The sequence below is a fragment of the Vombatus ursinus genome, unplaced genomic scaffold (genome assembly GCF_900497805.2).
Source record: "Vombatus ursinus unplaced genomic scaffold, bare-nosed wombat genome assembly UNPS02014804.1, whole genome shotgun sequence".
In the NCBI taxonomy this organism is placed as follows: Eukaryota; Metazoa; Chordata; class Mammalia; order Diprotodontia; family Vombatidae; genus Vombatus; species Vombatus ursinus.
Genome location: NW_020954582.1, coordinates 11,856,359 through 11,875,611, shown reverse-complemented (window position 1 = coordinate 11,875,611; position 19,253 = coordinate 11,856,359). Strand labels below are relative to the sequence as shown.

The 19,253-nt window shown below is 40.6% G+C and overlaps 1 protein-coding gene across 2 annotated transcripts; it reads left to right on the top strand.

Annotated features, from left to right (window-relative positions):
* Positions 1-549: 549 nt before the first annotated feature.
* Positions 550-17,740, top strand: TCTEX1D1 (Tctex1 domain containing 1). 2 transcript variants are annotated; one of them, XM_027874101.1, is made up of 6 exons: positions 550-686; positions 3,461-3,512; positions 5,825-5,970; positions 13,112-13,203; positions 15,999-16,123; positions 16,974-17,740. In XM_027874101.1, exons 3-6 carry the CDS (start codon positions 5,858-5,860, stop codon positions 17,175-17,177), a joined length of 534 nt encoding a protein of 177 aa, XP_027729902.1. In that variant the 5' UTR covers positions 550-686; positions 3,461-3,512; positions 5,825-5,857; the 3' UTR covers positions 17,178-17,740. The 2 variants fall into 2 exon arrangements, with proteins under 2 accessions (XP_027729902.1, XP_027729901.1); XM_027874100.1 differs by lacking the exon at positions 3,461-3,512.
* The last annotated feature ends 1,513 nt before the right edge of the window (positions 17,741-19,253 follow it).

Sequence of the window (19,253 nt, the reverse complement as noted above, 5' to 3'; positions counted from 1 at the left end):
GATGAAGACTGGGGTAACCATCGCATCGCAAAACGGAATGGGAAAAAGGAAAGGGGTAAGGCCGTACAAGCAGCATGGTTGGCCCGGCTGAAGTAGAGGGGGGGCACCTATGGCCCTTAGATCCTTAGATCGATCTCCCCCAGCTCGGACCCCCTCACGCTCCCCACCTTCAGAAACGAGGAGCGCCGACCGCAGCCCCTCCGCCCTCAGCCTGCCTCAGTCTAGGCTTTCACTTCCAGACTGCTCTAGCACGGAGCAGAGAACCTGAGCTGAACTGAACCCCTGCCAAGCACCCCTGGGATCAAGCCTGACCCTGGCAGAACTGAGCAGCTCCCACCTTCGGGCTGCAGGCTGAGAATCCTAGACAGTCGCCTTAACAATAAAGAGCATCCAATGATTGTTTTTCAGTTGTTTTTCCTTCACAAACTTTTCGGTGATCCTTTCTGGGGTTTTCTTGGTAAAGATACTGCAATTTTTTGCCATTTCTTTCTCCAGTTCTTTATACAGATGAGGAAATTGAGGCAAAAGGGGTGAAGTGACTTGCCCAAAGTCACACAGCTTACGTCTGAATCCAGATTTGAACTCATGAGGATGAGTCTTCCTGACTCCAAGTCTGACTGTATCCACAGCATTCAAGTAGCACTTGAAAATATTATCTTATTTGATCCCCACAAGAACCCTGGAAGGTAAGCTGTTATCCCCCTTTTACGGTTGAGAAAACTGAGGCTGACAGAAGTGGCTTGCCCAGAGACACCCAACTAAGGTCAATTTGAACTGAGGTCTTCCTGACTTCAGACTGAGTGTCACCACTTAGCTGCCTCCCTCACAAAACTCTTAATTTCCTCATCTGTAAAGATGATGGGGTTAGACTCAATCTCCAAAGTTCTCTTTGTGCTCTAACTCTGTGAACCTGTGATTGATTGATTGATTATATTCTCTTTGTATCGCCCACCAAGCATGTGGAGTCTGGAAGACCACTAAGTTTAAAGATAGCTGTAGAACTTTGGGGTGAATGGGGTGAGCAGACTGGCCATACTATCTGGATCCCCCAAAATGTTTGAAGGCTTGATTGCTCATGCAGATCATATAATATATTAGAAAGAAAACTGTATTTGGAGTCTGAGCATCTGAGTTTGAATCCCAATCCTGGCACTATGTGACAGTGGATTTCACATTTCTGCACCTCAAATATAAAATGAGGGAGTTGCTAAATAGGACCCCACCTAGTGGATAGGGTGCTATAAGTCATGTGATTTCCCTGGGTCTTCCTCTCCACATCTGTAAAAATAATAGCTAATATTTACATAGGGCATTAAGATTTACAAAACCCTTTACAAATATTTCATTTGATCCTTACAACAACCCTGGCAAGCAGGTACTATTATCATCCTCATTTTACAGATGAGGAAACTGAGACAGACAAACCTCTGAAACCAGAGGTTAAGTGACTTGTCCAGGGTCATGTAGCCAAATCTTCCTGAATTCCAGTCTAGTACTCTATTCACTGTACTACCCAGCTACTTATGGACAAGGGTAGTAGGGAAAGGAGAGGGTGGAATTTGATCATCTCTGATGTCCCTTCCCTCTCTAAAAACTAATAAGGACAATGTTCAATCCTGGGTGCCGTGTTTTAAGAAAGACATTGATGAAATGGAGGGTATCCAGAGAAAGGCAACTTGAATCATGAAGTAACTCAAAATCATGTGACACAAAGATTAATTGAAAGAATTGGGGATATTTCAATGGGAAATGAGAAAACATAGGGTTCTCATAATGACCCTCTTCAAGTCCCTGAAAGATTTTCATGTGGAAAAGAAAAGATATTTCTTCTGCTTGGCCCCAGAGGGCAGAGTCAGTAGAAAGACCTCAGAAAAAAAATTCAACTTAACATCAGGAAAAGCTTCCCTACCATTAGAAGTCTCCAAAGAAGACCAACCTACCTGGGGATGTCACAGCCTCTCCAATCGCTGTAGGTCTTCCAAGAGAAGCTGGGTGACCACTTATCAATAATGCTGTGATGGGAATTGTTGTCCTCATACAAGTTAAACTAGACAGCTGTTGAGGTCCCTTCCTTCCATTTCTGAGATTCTGTGAAAATATGCTTTGAAGTTCATCTGGCACTTTAATGGGATATAGAGTATATAATGTGATTTGCTACAAGGTTACAAAAGATGGAAGTAATCATAATCAACTGGGAGAGATTCAGGCCTCTCCTTTCCCCAGGAGGGAGCAACTATGCTGCAGGTGTTCTAGGATTCCCCAGCTAACAGGTGCACCTGCTGGCTGGATGAACCATTCACCATCCCCGTTAGCTCCCCAAAGCAAGCAGCCCCCAAGCGCCTCAAATCACTTTTGTAATTCATGATGTGAAAATAATGCACAACATAATGAAGACAAGTTCAGTTGAGAGGGACAGAATTAAGTTACTAAAGCAGATGATACGGGGGGGGGGGGGGGCCTATTAACAATTCTGGCCATCTGGGAGCTTCTGATTTTAGCTAATTATTCTTGCTAAATAGGTACTAAATTCGATTGTTTCTACACTGTTGAAGAAGCAAATGTGTTGTCAACATATAATATAACAAAAATTTAAATGGTATAATCTTCTAATATCATTTTAAAAAACCTTTGCATCTTCCAGTGCTCTGGAAAAGGAACTTAATGGTCCTTCCTTAGTCACTGGTCTGGAGACTGGAATCCCAAACATGATAAGTAGAGCAATCCTCTCCCTTCTCAGGTAGAGTCCTGCACCATCACTGAGGATCTAAAAACAGGACAAAAAGAGGAAATTGAATAGCAGCCAGGGTCCAACTCTTCTCTCTTCTAGGGCACATCTTGGGGTTTATGGAGACCTCAAAGAACCAAAGCCACAAACTCTACTATCCGCTTTTCCATTCAGAAATCAAATGAGCTCTAGAACCAAAGTCAGAAGCCTTGAGTTCAAATTCTATCTTTGCTACATATTAGCTATGTATCCTTGAATAAATCACTTAATCTCTATTTGTTTCAGCTGCTCAGATAGTATAAAATGGAGATATCAATGTATGTACTAACCACCTCAATGGATAGTTATAAGGATCAGATAAAATCATGAGATCAAAGACTTATAGCTAGAGGGAAACTTAGAGGTCATTTAGTCAAACTCTATCATTTTACAGATGAGGAAACTGAGGCCCAGAGAGATGAATGTAAACCACTATATGAATGTTCACTATTACAAAACTACAAAGCTACTGAACAGAAACCTAGCATCTTTACCTCTTTATCTTATAGTTGAGAGAAGTTGAGGGATACCAATTCTATTTTTAACTTTAAAAATATTTTAATTTGATATAGCCAGAATAAACCCATGTATTCTAAATGATCACTCATACTGTTAAAGCTTTTTATAGTTCACAAAGCACTTTTCTCAAAACAATGCTGTGAGGTAGTTAAAACAAGTATTATCCCCACTTTACAGGTGAAGAAACTGAGTGTCAGAGAGATTGCCCTGCCTATGGTCACAAGTTCAGGTAAATGGCCAAAGATCACACAGCAAATAAATAATCTGGTCAGAACTTTAACTCAGGCTTTTTGCACTAATGTTCCTTACTACTCTGGGTTACCTCTCCTTAAAGGAAGAACATCTGAGGAAACCTCACTTGTAAAGTTTGCTTAGTGCCTGACATGTAGTAAGTGCTTAACAAATGCTTTCTCATTTTTTCTCTCATTCAGTGTGGAGAAATGGAAAGAGTACAAAACTTGGAGTCCAAAGATTTAGGTTCTAATCTTGATTCTTCCTTAAGAAATAGTGTACTTGGCCAAGTCACTTTCCCTCTCTAGGTCTCACTTTCCTTCTTTGCAAAATAAGGAATTTTCTAGATATGTCTCTAAGGTCCCTTCAGGCTCTTAAATCTGACTTTAGAATATACTCAGCTTCTTAAGTCCTATTTAAGCATTTTCATAAATGTCCATTTTCTTTCTGAGAAGTGTTTTTTCTATTATAATGAAGTTATTGAAAATATCTTTGAATAATAACCTAAATGAGAGACTATCCAGAAAAGGGCAACCGGATTAATGAAGGACCTCAAGTTCATGCCATTTCAGGATAAATTTAAGGAATTAGGGATCTGCGAAATGATCTGGAGAAGGAAATGGCAAACTACTCCAGTATCTTTGCCAAGAAAAAAAACTCATGAAGAATCAGACATGACCGAAATGTTCAAACAATAACAACAATCTTGAGGAAGAGAAGACTGTGGCTGTCTTCAAGTGTTTGAAGGGATGTCATTTGGAAGAGGGCTCAGACTTAGTTTGCAGTGGGTGAAACATGGAGAGCAGCAGATGGAGCCTCCATGGGTTGTGGGAAGGGGGATCCCCTAACAATTAGGACTATCTAAAAGTAGGAGGGGCTGCCTTGGAAGGTAACAAGCTTCCCCTCACTGGAGGGAGGGAGAAGAGAGAAAGAGACGCAGAGACAGAAAGAAAGAAACATTCAGACTTTTGTTTGTTTTTTTTTTTAGGGCAATTGGGGTTAAGTGACTTGCCCAGGGTCACACAGCTAGTAAGTGTCAAGTGTCTGGTCTGAGGCCAGACTTGAACTCAGGTCCTCCTGACTCCAGGGCTGGTACTCTATCCACTGCACCACCTGGCTGCCCTGATAGAAACATTCAGAGAGAGAGAACTTATTAAGTGCTTACTATGAACCAAACACTGCACTAAATTCTGAGACTGCAAATTCAAACATAAAAAAAGACAATCCCTGTCTTCAAAGAGTCTGCATTCCGAATGGGAAAAACCACACAAAGAAGGGATCTAAAAAGTCAAAGGTAGGGGGGAGGGGGTGGTGAGTAGGCCACGTAGTCAGGTTGAAGTAAGCACGACTGTGTGGATTCTTCCCAAATGGAAGCCAGGAGAAGAGTCAGGAGGTTCCAACAGAGATCGGATGGCTACTTTTCAGAGATGTTATAGAATGGGCAGGGGGATTCTGGCTCAGATACTAGGTGGATTTGACCTTCAAAGTCATTTCCAACTTTCAGATTCTGTGGTTGGTAAATCTGATATACAGATCAATCAACAAGCATTTATTAAGACCCTACTATGTTCCAGGCCCTGGGGATGTAAGTACAAAGAATGAAACAATTCCTACCCACAGGAAATATATTCCAGTGGGAGAGATAAGAAGTACCTATACAAGTAGGTGCAGAATAAATATAAATGGAATGAATGCAAGGTAGTTCAATAGAAGGAGGGGTAGCACACTAACATTTGTTGGGGAGGGGGTCAGGAAGAGCTTCATGTAGTGCTCAAGCTTAGCTTGAAGGAAGAAAGGGATTCCAAGAGCTGAGGGGGAGGAAGGAGTGCAATATGGTGAGGAGAGCCAGGGCAAACATACACAGAAGAGAGATGGAGTGTTGTGTATAAAGAATGGAGAGATTTGGGTAGATCCTAGAGGACAGGAAAGGGAATGATATATAATGGGACTAGAAAGATAGTTTGGAGCCAGACTGTGAAGTACTTTAAAAACTAAGAAGAGTTTCTATTTTATCCTAGAAGCACTACGGAGCCACGGATGTCTATTGAGTAGAGAAGTGATATGGGTGCTAATGGACTACCCCCTGGTCTCAGACACTAACTTTGTGACCCTCTGCAAGTCACTTAACCTCTCTCAGCCCCAGTTTCTCCATCTGTAAAATGATGGTGATAGTAGCACCAGGTTATCTACTGGGTTGTTGCAAAAATCAAATGAGATAATGTATTAAAATACTACAGAAATGTCAGTTATCATCACTACCAACACCACCATGGTTAAAACCCAGCTGTTTCCATATTTCTACCCTACTAGGTTAGACATTTGCTTCTTTAGGTTCTGATCAAGATGTCTGAGATCAGCAAAGATAAGGCTTCTCGGCTGCTGAAGAAAAGAGGCAGTGTATCATCCGTGAGCAGCCCCGACATCAAGATGAAGGAAATCCGCAGCAGGGCCAAAGAGTGAGTAGCCACGTCGGGAATTGCTCCATTTCCAGTATTAGATCAACAAGGTCAGAGTGTTGATCACAAATGTTTCTTCTATAGGTAGATCATGCTAAGTACTAAAAAATGGGATTAAGATTGTGAGTGATATGAAAGCAATCTTTAAGGAAAGGTGGGAGTTAGGTTGTGAAATGCTAAACTGAGGAGTTTTTCTCTTATCCTAGAAAGCAAAAGTGAGCCACAGAAGGGGAATTACATGGTTAGAATGGAGCTTTAGGCAAAATCACTTTGGCAGTGGTGTAGTAGAGATCGGTGGAGTCAAACTCAAACAGAAAGATACCTCCCCACCCACCTCCACTGGCCACATATTGACTTAGAAAACCACATAATAGCATTATCTATGTTCTATTGTGTTTTTATTTATTTTGTTCAATATTTCCCAACTATATTTTAATCTGGTTGTTGGCAGGGGCCCTAGTATTGCATGTTTGACACCTCTAGCATAGGAGGTGGAGAACAAAGATCCCTAACTAGCAATGGAATGCACTAAGTATCCTTTTACACAAAATCCACCTAGCCAAAAGGCTCAGATACCTACAGTTTGGGGCAGAGGGATACGATTTGCTTTCTGATCTTATAAGAAAGACAAATGACAAGTAAACAGTTTGATAAAATGCATTATCCTGGAAAGCAGCTTCCAGGATATCCCATAAGGTTGTTGCAGCCCAGTGGCAGCCCTGTTTTCAAGTTACTGTCCTTGACAACAATACAATTGATGTAACTGATATTCACAGTGATGTTTCTGTGCCAGAGCATAGAGTCCCAAGTGCCTTCAGTACCAAAGGAACATTCATCTAGGTTTAGTACATTTTTAGCATAAAGTATTTCTTATTACAATCTGGTTATTTAAAAATTGGGAGGTAGTATACACGGGGAGAAAAGAATAGAAGACTTTAGAGTCAAAAGACCTAGGTTTGCATGCCAGCTCTGTCACTTACTAGCTGGGTGACAGTAGGAAAGTCACAACTGTTCTGTGCCTCAGTTTCCTCATCTGTAAGTGAGGACAATAATAGCACTTGCCCCCCAGAGTTACTGTAAGGATGAAAGGAGATAATATTCCCTAACATGAAAGTGTTACATAAATGCTAGCTATCATTGATGCTGTTGCTGCTGCTGCTAACCAGGCTAAACTATTCCCCACCCCTTCTAGAGCAGCAGGAGATGAGAGTTCAATCTTTGGCGGACATTGGGTCTTAGATCCCACGCTGCAGGAACTGTCCGTGGTATTGGCACAGTCTTGAATGGAATCTGAAACATAGAGGTTAAATTACCTTCCTAGCGTAACCCAAGATGAATCTGCAGGCAGCCAGAGAATGTCTGCTGAGTTTTCCAACTCAGAATTTACCACCAGATTAGGCTGGAGGTGAATGGCTATAAACACAGACGGTCCATTGAGCCTGACCCCAGACCAGAAGGATGGTCTAAGAATGTCACATAACTAGCACAAAGAAGTGTGGCTCCTCAGAGCTTCCCCCTTCTATATTCTGCCAGCACCCAGCCCAGCAGCTGAATGACAGAGGAAGCAGATTCCTTAGGGGTCAGGCAAGCCTTGGGATGAATCAGCCGGCTTCATGGAATTAGGACCATAGTATCACCACTCTCTGGGACAATTTCCAATTTATCCTGCCCAGACAGGCTGCCCCCAAAGTCTTGATGTAATTTTAAGCTTTAATGTTTTAAAACTTCACCATCTTTTGAGACACCCTGTATACCTTGTATGTAATTCCTTGTTATTTAATAAATAAATGCTTATGAACTTGTCTTGACTACCCTGACTTAGAATTGGAAGGGAGTTTAGAGGCTATTTAGCCCAACTGAGTCCAAGGGAGGTAAAGAGAGTGGGCCCAGGTAACAATGCTATCAAGTATCAGAGGGGAGATTTGTACTGAGGTACCACGACTCTCAAGTCAGAGCTCATTCCATTAACCTGGCCTGGTCACTACCTGGTTTTTTTTCTATTGAACTAACCCAACCTGTCTTACTGTTAGTCATTCACATTTGTCAGATAGGAATAATTAATACCTTGAGAGGCAGCAAAGCATGGGGAATAGAGGACTGCTCTTTAAATCCAGAAAAGCCTGGTTCAAGTTCTGCCTCTGAACACGTGCTAGTGTCAACCTTAACCTCTCAGGGAAAATGAAATTGGGCCCCAAAGGGAATGGCCAGGCACTCCTAACACTTTGCTGATGGAGAGGTCAAGAAGGCTTTGAACCAAGTTGGGCAAAAAAGCACTTACACCATGTTTTATTGGGGTTCTATTAGGTCTATTAAGGTTTTCTAAAGTCTCCCTAAGACCTGTAGGTGTTTTTGTGGAAAGAGTTGCCATAACAATGATATAAGAACAAAAGACATTTCTATAACCCTTTAATTTTCAAAACACTTGACACACATGATCTCCTTTGAGCCTACTTTGAACCTTGGGAAGGAAGCACTCCATATTTGTTACCCGGATCTGTGATTTCTTCATCAAGAGGAACTCCTTGGCATGAGAACTCTTTCCAGCAAAGCAGATCAGAAACTCAGCTGTAATTTGAGACTTTTTGAGAGTGTCTTTGAGAGTTTCCAAGAGCACAAAGGGCCGAAGTGATTTGCCCTGGTCACCCAGCTACTTAAGGGTTAGAGGTGAGATTTGAATCTATGTCTTCCTGACACTGGATCTAATGCTCTACTCATGAAACTCATGCTGCTTCTTTTCACTTACATGTTATTGAAATTATTTTTTGCAAGGCCCACTTCCTCTTCATGCAGTGTCCAATGGGAGACTGGGCATAAAGGGAGGTCAGGAGTAGGGATTCACTTTGCCACTAAAACCACAATAAAGTTCCCTGAGAAGGCCTTTCTTGGACTAAGATTGCTCTGGATTAGTTCAAATCAATCAACCAATCAACCAATTAATTGGCATCTGTTAATCTTATACAATGTGCCAAGCACTGAGCTAGGTGCTAGTGGTACAAATATAAAGAAAGAAATAATGTCCATATGCAGAGACCTTAAATTCTAACATCAATGTGTGAAAAATAAATATAAAGATATAAATATGAAATAAATATATAATATTTATGGAGAGGAGCATTTGTGGTTGGAGTGAAATCAGGAAGGAATACTTGAGCATTCCACTGAGCTTAGAGGAAGGGATGGATTTGTTTCTCAACGGAATTGTAATAGACCAGAAAGTTCTTAATTGTTGCCCAGATTTGAAAAAAGAAATCCAAAACCTTCTTACCCTATCCAGGAATAAAGCATTCAGAGAACCTGGCTCTTCCCCTTGGATGGCCAGATCTCATTTTCCCTAAGGAGCTGGGATGACTTTAGAAGGTGAGTCCACTGGGTGGCAGCATCTCTCTGGTAGCTGTAACCCCTGCCCACAGTCTTCAAGGCTGCCATCTGGAAAGAGACAGTCAATGGCACTTTGTGGAGAAGAAGGTCCCAGACAGGTACCTTGCCTATTTTACCCAACACTTCAGCTGATAGGACAATAGCCAACATTTCTGTATCTATGTTTTAAGCTTGGCAAAGCATTTTACAGATATTACCTTACTTGATCTTCACAGTGCCCCTGGGTGGTAAGTACGATGTTAATTATCCCCATTTCATAGATGAGGAAACTGAAGCTCCATGAGAATAAGTAATTTACCCAGGATCACACAGTAAGCATCTGAGGCGGAATTTGTACACACGTCTTCCTGATTAGCTGACTCTACTAAAAATAGATATAGATCTGGAGATACAAAGACAAAGCCAGAACATCCCTTTCCCTCAAGAAGCTTACAGTGGGGGCTCGAATGTGCAGATAAATCAGTATATACATGATCCATGCAGAATAGATGCATGTGAAACTACAAATCTACCATGTATATGTACGTGGCATATATGTAGCTAGCTACATAAATCAATACACACAATTAATCCATTGACAATCATCAAGTATGTATTAAGTACCTGCTATTTGTCAGACACTATGCTGGGCACCAGAGATAAAAGGATGGCAGCAACAGCTGGTGGACCTCGGAAGGCTTCTTAACAATTAGACCTGTCCCCAAGCACAAGGAGCTGCCTCAAGAGGTAGGTGCCTCGATTTAAAGCTAGAAAAAACCTTGAGATCACCAAGTCTCACCTCTTTAATTTATAAATGAAGAAATAAGGCCCAGAAAGGGTAGTAAGACTTGTCCAAGGCTCCTCAGTTCAAAGTTGGCAGGGCCAGGAGATGAACTCATAGGGTGATAACTTGGGAGCTGGAAGACATCTTAGAAGTCACTGAGGTCAATTCCTCTTTTTACAGATGAGGAAACTGAGGCCTATAGAGATGAAGTGGCTCACCCAAAGTCACACAAGTACTAAGTGGCAGGGCTGGGGTTTGAACCCAAAATCTCTGACTCCTAATACATCTTCTTTAAGTAGCCATGACCAATATTTTATTTTTGTTAGTTGTACATTGAGAAATAAATGTTTAGTAAATACACACACACACACACACACACACACACACATCTGCCTTGGGGTCCAAACATCGTGCCACCATGAATATGAAGAGTAATCTTTCAGTATTTAAAGTACCCACAATTCCATCAATGTGTGTCAAAGGATCATAGAGATGGCTCTGAAAGTGACCTCATAGGCCGTTGAGCACCTCCCCCAGCTTATTTTACAGGTAAAGAAACTGAGGCCCAGGGAAATTATATCACTTCCCCAAGATCATACTAGTAGTAATTAAAAGGGGCAGGATTAGAATCCAGGTCCTCTCCAAATCCAGTGTGCTTTCCACTGTAATATACTGCATAGAAATACATGTAACATTTATATATATATATATATGGATTTAAATGTTATATATGAATGTTCATGCATATGTGTATCACATTTACATTGTGTTGTATATTTATGGATAGGTGTGGATATAAATGCATGTGTATTGTGTGTGCGCATGGTTATATTATATGTGTATATTGTGTTGTTATTTACATGGATATCATATATTTATATATGCATGTGTGTTTGTGTGGAGGTATATATGTGCATATGTAAGCTCCTTGAAGGCAGGCCTTGTTTTGTTTTTGTCCTTGTATCTCTGGTGCCTAGCACAGTGTCTGACAGGTAGTAGCTACTTAATACATACTTGATAATTGTCAATGGATTGTGTGTATTAATGTATATAGCTAGCTATATACATACATACATATGTACATGTACATGGTAGATTTATAGTTTCATGCACAATCATCGTTTTTATTTTACTCTGTTATGGAAATGCTTGTTTTATTTTGTGAATTAATTTTTTTTAAAAAGGTCAATACACAGATCTTAAGCAAGCTCTAAAAAACTAATTAACATAGTCTTAACAAATTGTTGACTAGATTCACTAGAGTCATTTGACCTTAATTTCTTCAAGTTCAAATCAATTTGTGAAATATTTTTAAAGGAAAAAGTTAAAGTAGTTAGGAATTCCTTTGATGGATGTTAAGATCAACTCTTGGATTATCATGATTTGCTAAATATAATCATATTATTTATTTTACAAACATGCCTGTAAGTCTTGATTCCTGTTCTTGGAGTAATACACATATGGAGACTTTAATTTTCCCTCTATTCAATCTGCCTTCTGTCATGTACACTTTTTAATGGTGTGTTATAGAGGCTTCAGTGTGATCTAAACCAAATTAAAATGCAATTGGGAAATGTTTAACACAATAACTCAAAATTCAATAAAACATAGATAATGCTAGATTGTGTGTGTAACTGATGCTTTTAAAGAGTTCGTTCAAAATCAGCTTATTCAACGCTAAAAAATAAAGAGCAAACAAGTCCTTTGCATTGCCAAAGGCTGAATGCCCATGAGTATAACAGAGAATAATCATCCCTACCTTCTATCTGGTGAAAACACAGACTTTACCAATCTTGAAAAGCCCTTTTCCCACCCACTCCCCTCTATTATCTCACCCCCCTTTGAAGTGACACCCTAGCTTACCTCACAGATGGAGCAGGGTCAATGGGGCCCATTTAGAGGCCACCATGAAGCAGTGTCCGTTGAGACTCACCTGAACTGGGGCGGGGCTTGGGAAACCTCTCAGTACCTCCATCCTTGGATCTCCCCTTCCAGGTCACCACCTGGGTGTGCTCATATTGCCTCACTTGCCCAACCAAACAGCCTATCTCAGTGGTGAAAAGGGTCTTGGGTGTTTATTGATTTAGGATGAATTGTGGCTTCTCTTTGGGGCATTTCTGACTCCTCTTTCAGCACCAAAGAGTTTTTGCAAAAGATTCGTTGTAATAACCTTAATTCCTCCCCTGTTCTCCAGGTGATGGTTCTGGGCTATTTTGTGCCTCCAGTTATATCTCCTAATTCCACTGATGATCTATTTCTGCCCTAAGTACCTTTAATGTCTTCTGTAGAATCACTTTGCATCTATTAACTTATTTGCTTTGTAAATGATACAATGTTCTCAAATAGTACAATGGATTCGTGCCTCATTAGTGTGAATGTGCCCTCCAATGATGTGAATCACAAGTCACTCATGCCTGCCCACTCTGGGCAACTCTCATTTGGAACTTTGCATGTATTGAGAGTTCACCCAATATGCAAAGGACCTTCCTCAGACTCTCCTGACATTTAATTATATCAGTGGAGCATATGGGCTGTCCAGCAGTTATCTCTTGCTCTTACCACATGACCAATCCATCTTCTTTTTCCATCAGACATTTCTCTGATGACATCCTGTACTGCCATCTTTTTTGCTGTAAATGATGGAGCATTATACATATGGAACAGAAAAGGATTTATTAAGGGCTTCCTATGGGCAGAGCACCGCACTAGGCACTGGGCTTATAAATAGACATTGAAATTGTCCCTGTTTTCAAGGAACTCGTATTCTAATAGGGAGAAATAATGCCTAAAGAAGGGCTTGTGGTCCTGTTCATTTCATGGCAAATGGAATGAATCATTGCAGGTCATACTTGAGTTTTGGTGAGGAAAATTCTAAGGCAGACGGAAACGTGAACTGTTCCTGCTTAGAACTTTCTTAGCAAAAGTAGGACCTTTGGCACATTTGGAGATGCTCTCTTCCGTAAGGCTAATAACAGAAACTTTTTGTATTGTTATTCTTAGCTCAGTGAGTACTGTGTCTTATGTAGATGAGCCTACCCACCATGATGATGCTTCCCGCCCTGCAGTTCACATGGAAAACACCTATCAGCTAGGTATGCTTCACCATCCTCCCGCTTCCCATTTGGATCCCTAACTTGGGTTTCTATTTTGAAATGTCAGTATTACCTAGGGCTAACGACCACTGGAAAGGATGTGAAATAATTCTGAGTGGGTCTGTGAGATACTGTAAAATGGCCTTTCCACCAAGAATGGTTCCATATCCCAATACATGCAAACTGGCCATGGAGGACCACATTTTCCCTCTAAATCTATGATCCTATAGTGTGCCCATTTTTTTGAAGCCAACCGTAGAAGTTTTGGAATCTGATTTCACTGCTACCCAGGGAAAAGAATGCCCAGAGAAAGAGAATCAATCCCGCCAAGGACCCAGAGGGAGTAACTCAAAACTTGGGCTTTAGAATTAATTAATTTCAGTGCAAGATGGTTACAAAACAAATTAGATTGGTTGTATTAAGGTTTGATGTCAATCATTTAAGAAATTACCAAAAAAAGCCAGAAAGAAACTCAGATTTAACTTTTAGAATGTGTGTCTGTGTTAGTTCATTCTCTTAAAAAACAAATTGAAGATAAGTCAAAGAAATCTCTTATCCATTTGAGAAGTCTATCTGTGGAGTTAATCTACAGGAGATAAAACATTTAGGAATGCAAACATTTAGAGTTTTTTCTTCATAGTCTCTTACAAGAAATCTCTCCTGAATTAATCCCTTTATGGGAGACAAGCTCTGCTGAGTTGACTTTTTTTTCAGTGTTTGGTCAGCCATCTTTTTGTTGTCAAATCAGATCTTGTATTTCCACTTAAGCACACATCTATGTTTTCATTTTACACATACTCCTTTGCTTCTGCTAAACAGGAGCATGCTGGTGCTCCATCTACATCGTGTGGACACAACTGGCCCATTCGATGGAAAGAAAACCTATCTGATTAGGCATTTGTTGTGGAAGGGAAAACTGAGAACAGTTATTAAAGGGAAGTGTTTGCTACCCAGCAATTTGTGTTAGTGTCATGTAAACATAAGTTCTCTGTTTAAGGTTTTTTTTTTTTTGGTGAGGCAATTGGGGTTAAGTGACTTGCCCAGAGTCACACAGCTAGTAAGTGTTATGTATTCGAGGTTGGATTTGAACTCAGGTCTTCTCAACTCCAGATCCAGTGCTCTATCCACTGTGTCATCTAGCTGCCCCAAGTTCTCTGTTTAAAGAATTTCTGTTATGTCCATAGGATTCTAGATGGGAAAGGAACACTTGTGGCCACATAGTAGTAAACTGATCAATCAATGAGCATTTATTAAATGCCAGGACTCAGAACTGGATGGAATATTAGAGTAAAAGTTCATCTTTTTGTGTGTCATAGACTCCTTGGCAGTCTGATGAAACCTAAAGATGCCTTCTCAGAATAATGTTTTCAAATGTATAAAACAAAATATATATATAAACAAAATACATTTTTTCTTTTCAACAAAGCCATGTTTATTGGGTATAGACCCTCAAAAAAAGTATGCCAATAGTGGCATTAAAAAATAGAAATGTATTTAAATGCATTTTATTCTACACATTTAAAATATATTTTATATTTTATATACATTTAGTACATTTTAAAAACTATTAAATTCAATAAAATATATATTTCAATGTATAAAATACATATAAAAATACATAGGATTACAAAGGAAGTCAATTATATTGGCTATATATGGTTAAAAACTATTTCTTAAAGGTTCACAGGCCAGAGGTTGAGAGCTTCTTCAGTTATCTTGTCTGTCTCATTCTAGATATGCCCAAGGCCCTATGAACCTCAGCAAGGGCCTCTAGGCTTATGTGGAATCAGAACCACTTTGGGGGTTTGGGATTGATCCCAAAGAAAGTCTCTGTCTCTGTCTTCAATCTAGAATAAAACTTCAGGGAAATCTCTAAAACTAAGCTTAGGTATAGCTCATGTCTAAAGTCTCCTCAAATGTGCGTTACAAAGTTCTCTCCCCCCAAAAAAAATTTATTCATTATACAATATCAGTATGCGAGATAGGACAGCTACTTATTTTCCCCTCTACAGGACTCAGATAAAACCCAAAAGCATGCATGAACAAACACAAGAAATAGAAAGCTGTCAAGGAGCCTCTTACATTCATTATAGTCCCATCTCCAAGAAAGGTAAAGACCATCTGTGAAACAGAACAGGTACTTCAAATGCATAATAGGACCAACATTATTTAGGCAAATGAAAGGTCTGGATCTCCTGTATCAAGATCTCACAGGTCGCTAGGTTTGAGAGTTGAAGGTATCTTGGTATAGTAGGAAAGAGGACTGGATTTGGAGTTAGAGGGTCTGAGTTCGAATCTTGGCTCTGCCATTTCCTGGTTTTGTGGCTTCAGACAAGTTACTTCATTGCCCATTGAGCATATGAGGAAGCTGAGGCATAGAGAAATTCAGTGCCTTCCAAAGGCAGGGCTTCCTGACTCCCATGGCAGCACTCTGCCCGCCATGACCCCATGCTGACTCTGTGTTTACAGTTGTATCTGTGTTGCCCAAATGGATCCTGGCACCCAGGATGCTTTGTCAATGATTGGTTGCTTAAATGTGGAAGCATACCAAGTCTTCCTCCTATCCTGCCCTCAATGGGACGCACACACTGCCAAGCTAAAAGCTTGGTTTTCCGGAAGCAAGTGAGTCCTCTCCTCGTGGGAGTCTGCCCCAAAGGCTCAAGGTCCTCACTGCTAGGAACACTTCATTAATGTTCTGATGATTGTATGAGAGGGAAGGAAAAGTTCAAAATATTCCTTAAATGATGGTGAAAAATGATGTGCTTTGGATATTTATACTACGTTTCTCCTTTCAGGCCCGGATAGATGTTTTCCTGTGGATGCTGTCAATCACATTTTGAAGGATGTACTAACTAATTATCTACAAGAAGAAAAATATGAACCTGAATTGTGTAGACAGATGACTAAAACAATCGCAGAGGTAGGTTCCTGGCTTATTTGAACTACACACATGATTTAGGGTGGCTTTCCAAAGAAGACAATACTTGTGTTTAGGAAATTAACAGTTATTCATCAATCATCAGCCAATCATCTGGCACCATTGGGGGGGGGGCTGTATCATGGTTAGGATCTGGGGATACAGAAATGAACAAGAAGTCACATTCGGGCTGTCTCGGGAGGACAATGGTTTAGATATTATTAAATTACAAGATTACCACTAGTTATAGTGGCAAATTTTTTAACAAATTCGTTATAAAATTTAATGATACTTAGGTGACAAAAATTCCAAAAGTGAGGGAAGGTAATCAGCTTTGTTCAAAAGATTGCCTGTAGCTACAAAGGCTTAGTTTCCTGCAGAACTGGGAAAAAAATGCTCTCTCCTCCATGAAGCCTTCCTTGACCTCCTTTCCTCCCCACCCCAGCTTCTAGGGCCTCTTTACAAAATTACCTTTTATACACACTCTGCATATAACTTGTGTGTGATGAATTTTTCAGACCCAGTTCTTAAAACCAATTTACTACGTTAAAGTGGGCTGTGGTCTGTGTTCATATGGGGATAAAATCACAGATTTGGGGGCCATTGAAGTGAGTGCTTACCTTAAAAGGTGGTTCCAAGGCTCACATGAATTCACGTATATAAAGTTGTTTGTAAACCTCAAAGTACTATATCCAAGCCAGGTATTAGCGTGAACATTGCTAACATATCTACAATAAGTCACCCTGCCTATAGTAATGGTGCTGAAGTCTTCTTGACTCCCCAGTGTCAGGAAGAGAGTGAGATTGGCAAACTCACTAGGGGCTCAGCGATCACCTTTTGTGATTGTTTCTAGGTTGTGAAAGCCCGGGTGAAAGACCTCATGATCCCAAGGTACAAACTCGTTGTGATTATCCACATTGGACAACTGAATAACCAGAGCCTACATATTGGGAGCCGATGTCTCTGGGACGATGCAAATGACACTTTTGCATCCTTCGTCTTCAGAAACACATCTCTCTTTGCTCTAGCAACCGTCTATGCTGTGTACCTGGAATGACTAACAGTCTCTTCATGGATAAAAAATAGGCTTTGGGTGACGTGTTTCAGTGAAGACATCAATGCACAGTTTGGGGCTGCACATAATTCAATTCAATTTGACAAATATGTATTAAGTGCCTGCTGTGTAATTCTTGGATCCTGGATCAAGATTCTTGGGTGTAAAAATCTCCAAAAAGTTAAGCAGTAATATCACACTCTGAGCAATGGAAAGGCACACGAGTGCAAGCAGGCGGTAAGACATAACCGACAGTGAACTCCAAAGTAAGACCCTTGTATTATATAAAGAGAAGATGGGCCAGCTGCATGGTGATGGCCAAAGGTCCTTCCCTGGCATGCTTGCATTGCCAGAAGAAATTGAGAATGGCCACCAGGACTTTGAGCAGACTTACTGAGGCAAACTTCTGGGAGGGCATGGATGATCGCTGCCATCTGCATCACTAGAGGGAACAGCCAAATGGTTGAGATGACAGATCCCATTGGAGTATTGGACTCTTCTAGACACTGATGTAGAGACCAAAATACCAAGTCCTTTTCCTCAAAGAGCTTGCATTCTGCTAGGAGGAGCACTGAGAAATAATAATAATAATAACAAAAATAAGTAGCATTTCTGCAGTGCTTTACAAATATATCTCCTTTGATCTCACAACAATCCTGGGATGTCGGTGCTATTATTATTACCAAATCCCATGTTCTTTCCACTCTTCCATACCGCCTCCAGGAAAAAAAAAAATGAATGAATGAACCACATTAGAGCTCTCTGTTTTTGTAATACCTTGGGAGGAACTCTTCTGCAGGATGGGAAAAGGGGACTTGACTTCTGAAAGTCTTGCTTTGACTAGATTGATATTTTTGTTTCTTTCACAGACAGGGGTTCCTACTGGAAAGGGCTTTTTAAACCAGATGACTTTAACTCTTCACTAGGCTCCAAGAATCATCACCCCAATTTTTTAGCAAGGGGAAGATGCCTCTACTCACATATCAACAAACACCAGATTGGAGGTCTGGGAGCGTTAACTTTGGGAGCCAATGTTACCATGATTCCATGCTATTTTGGTGATGATGCTGGCTTCCATGTTGCCTGCTAAATGAATTGGGCGATTTTCCCTAACTCTGGTATTAGGCACCTGACAGGAGAAACTGCTGAGGTCAGATTCATGATGGTCAGGCTGCTGACCATCTGACACCCACGGGGTCATCGAGCTGCGACTAGAAACTTTCAATGGCTGTGTGCATTTTATAAAATCTTCTGAATGATAGGTAGCAGCTCTTCAGTAATGGAATCCATAAGTGGTTTTGTAAGGCACTAAAGTAAGCCCCACAGCATTAAATATACATGGCGCTAAGTAGTAAATACATTTCCAGCACATCAAACCACCTCTCTAGGCATAGATGAGACCCTTAAAGAGCCACCCTCAGAAGTGCTTTCGAGCTGGTTTCTCCAGGCCAAAGGACTTAAAACAAACATATCATTGTCACTTTAACAAGTACAGCTTGTGTACTTAGACTGGTTTCTTCCTATGACTCGAAACCCCAAGTGACCCTGTATGGTTTGGAATGTCTGGGCCTCAACATTTACAGCGCTAAAGTGGCTTGTTATTTTGTGGGCTAATGTAGCGTGGGCTGTGGATCATCTACTTCATGAAGCTTTCAGCTCCCTGTTTACACCCAGTAATGTCCTGGTGTTGCTCTTGGATGAGGAGTAGACAGGCCAGAGGACATTTGTTGAAGGTCAAAGACACACTGCGCACACAGAACTAGAAATCAGCCAAGTGCTGGTATTAGGAAAATACGCTCTAAGCTCGAAGAACTCCACAAATGGAAAGATGCATTTATAGCTCTGAGGATTTATTCATGGCCTGTGCTCCCCAATGCAATATACAATCAGCAATTTATGCATTCTAATTCCTGCCTTGCTGCCTGCTATGACTTTTAAAGTCATTTTTATTTCTCCTGATGGACAAGGTCCAATTTTCATTTCTTTGTTAGAAAGGAAGGTATCTGGGTCATAATTTAGCTCCACAAATTTTAGTTAATCTTGTAAGGACAATTTGACATCGGGAGTAGATTTCAAGGC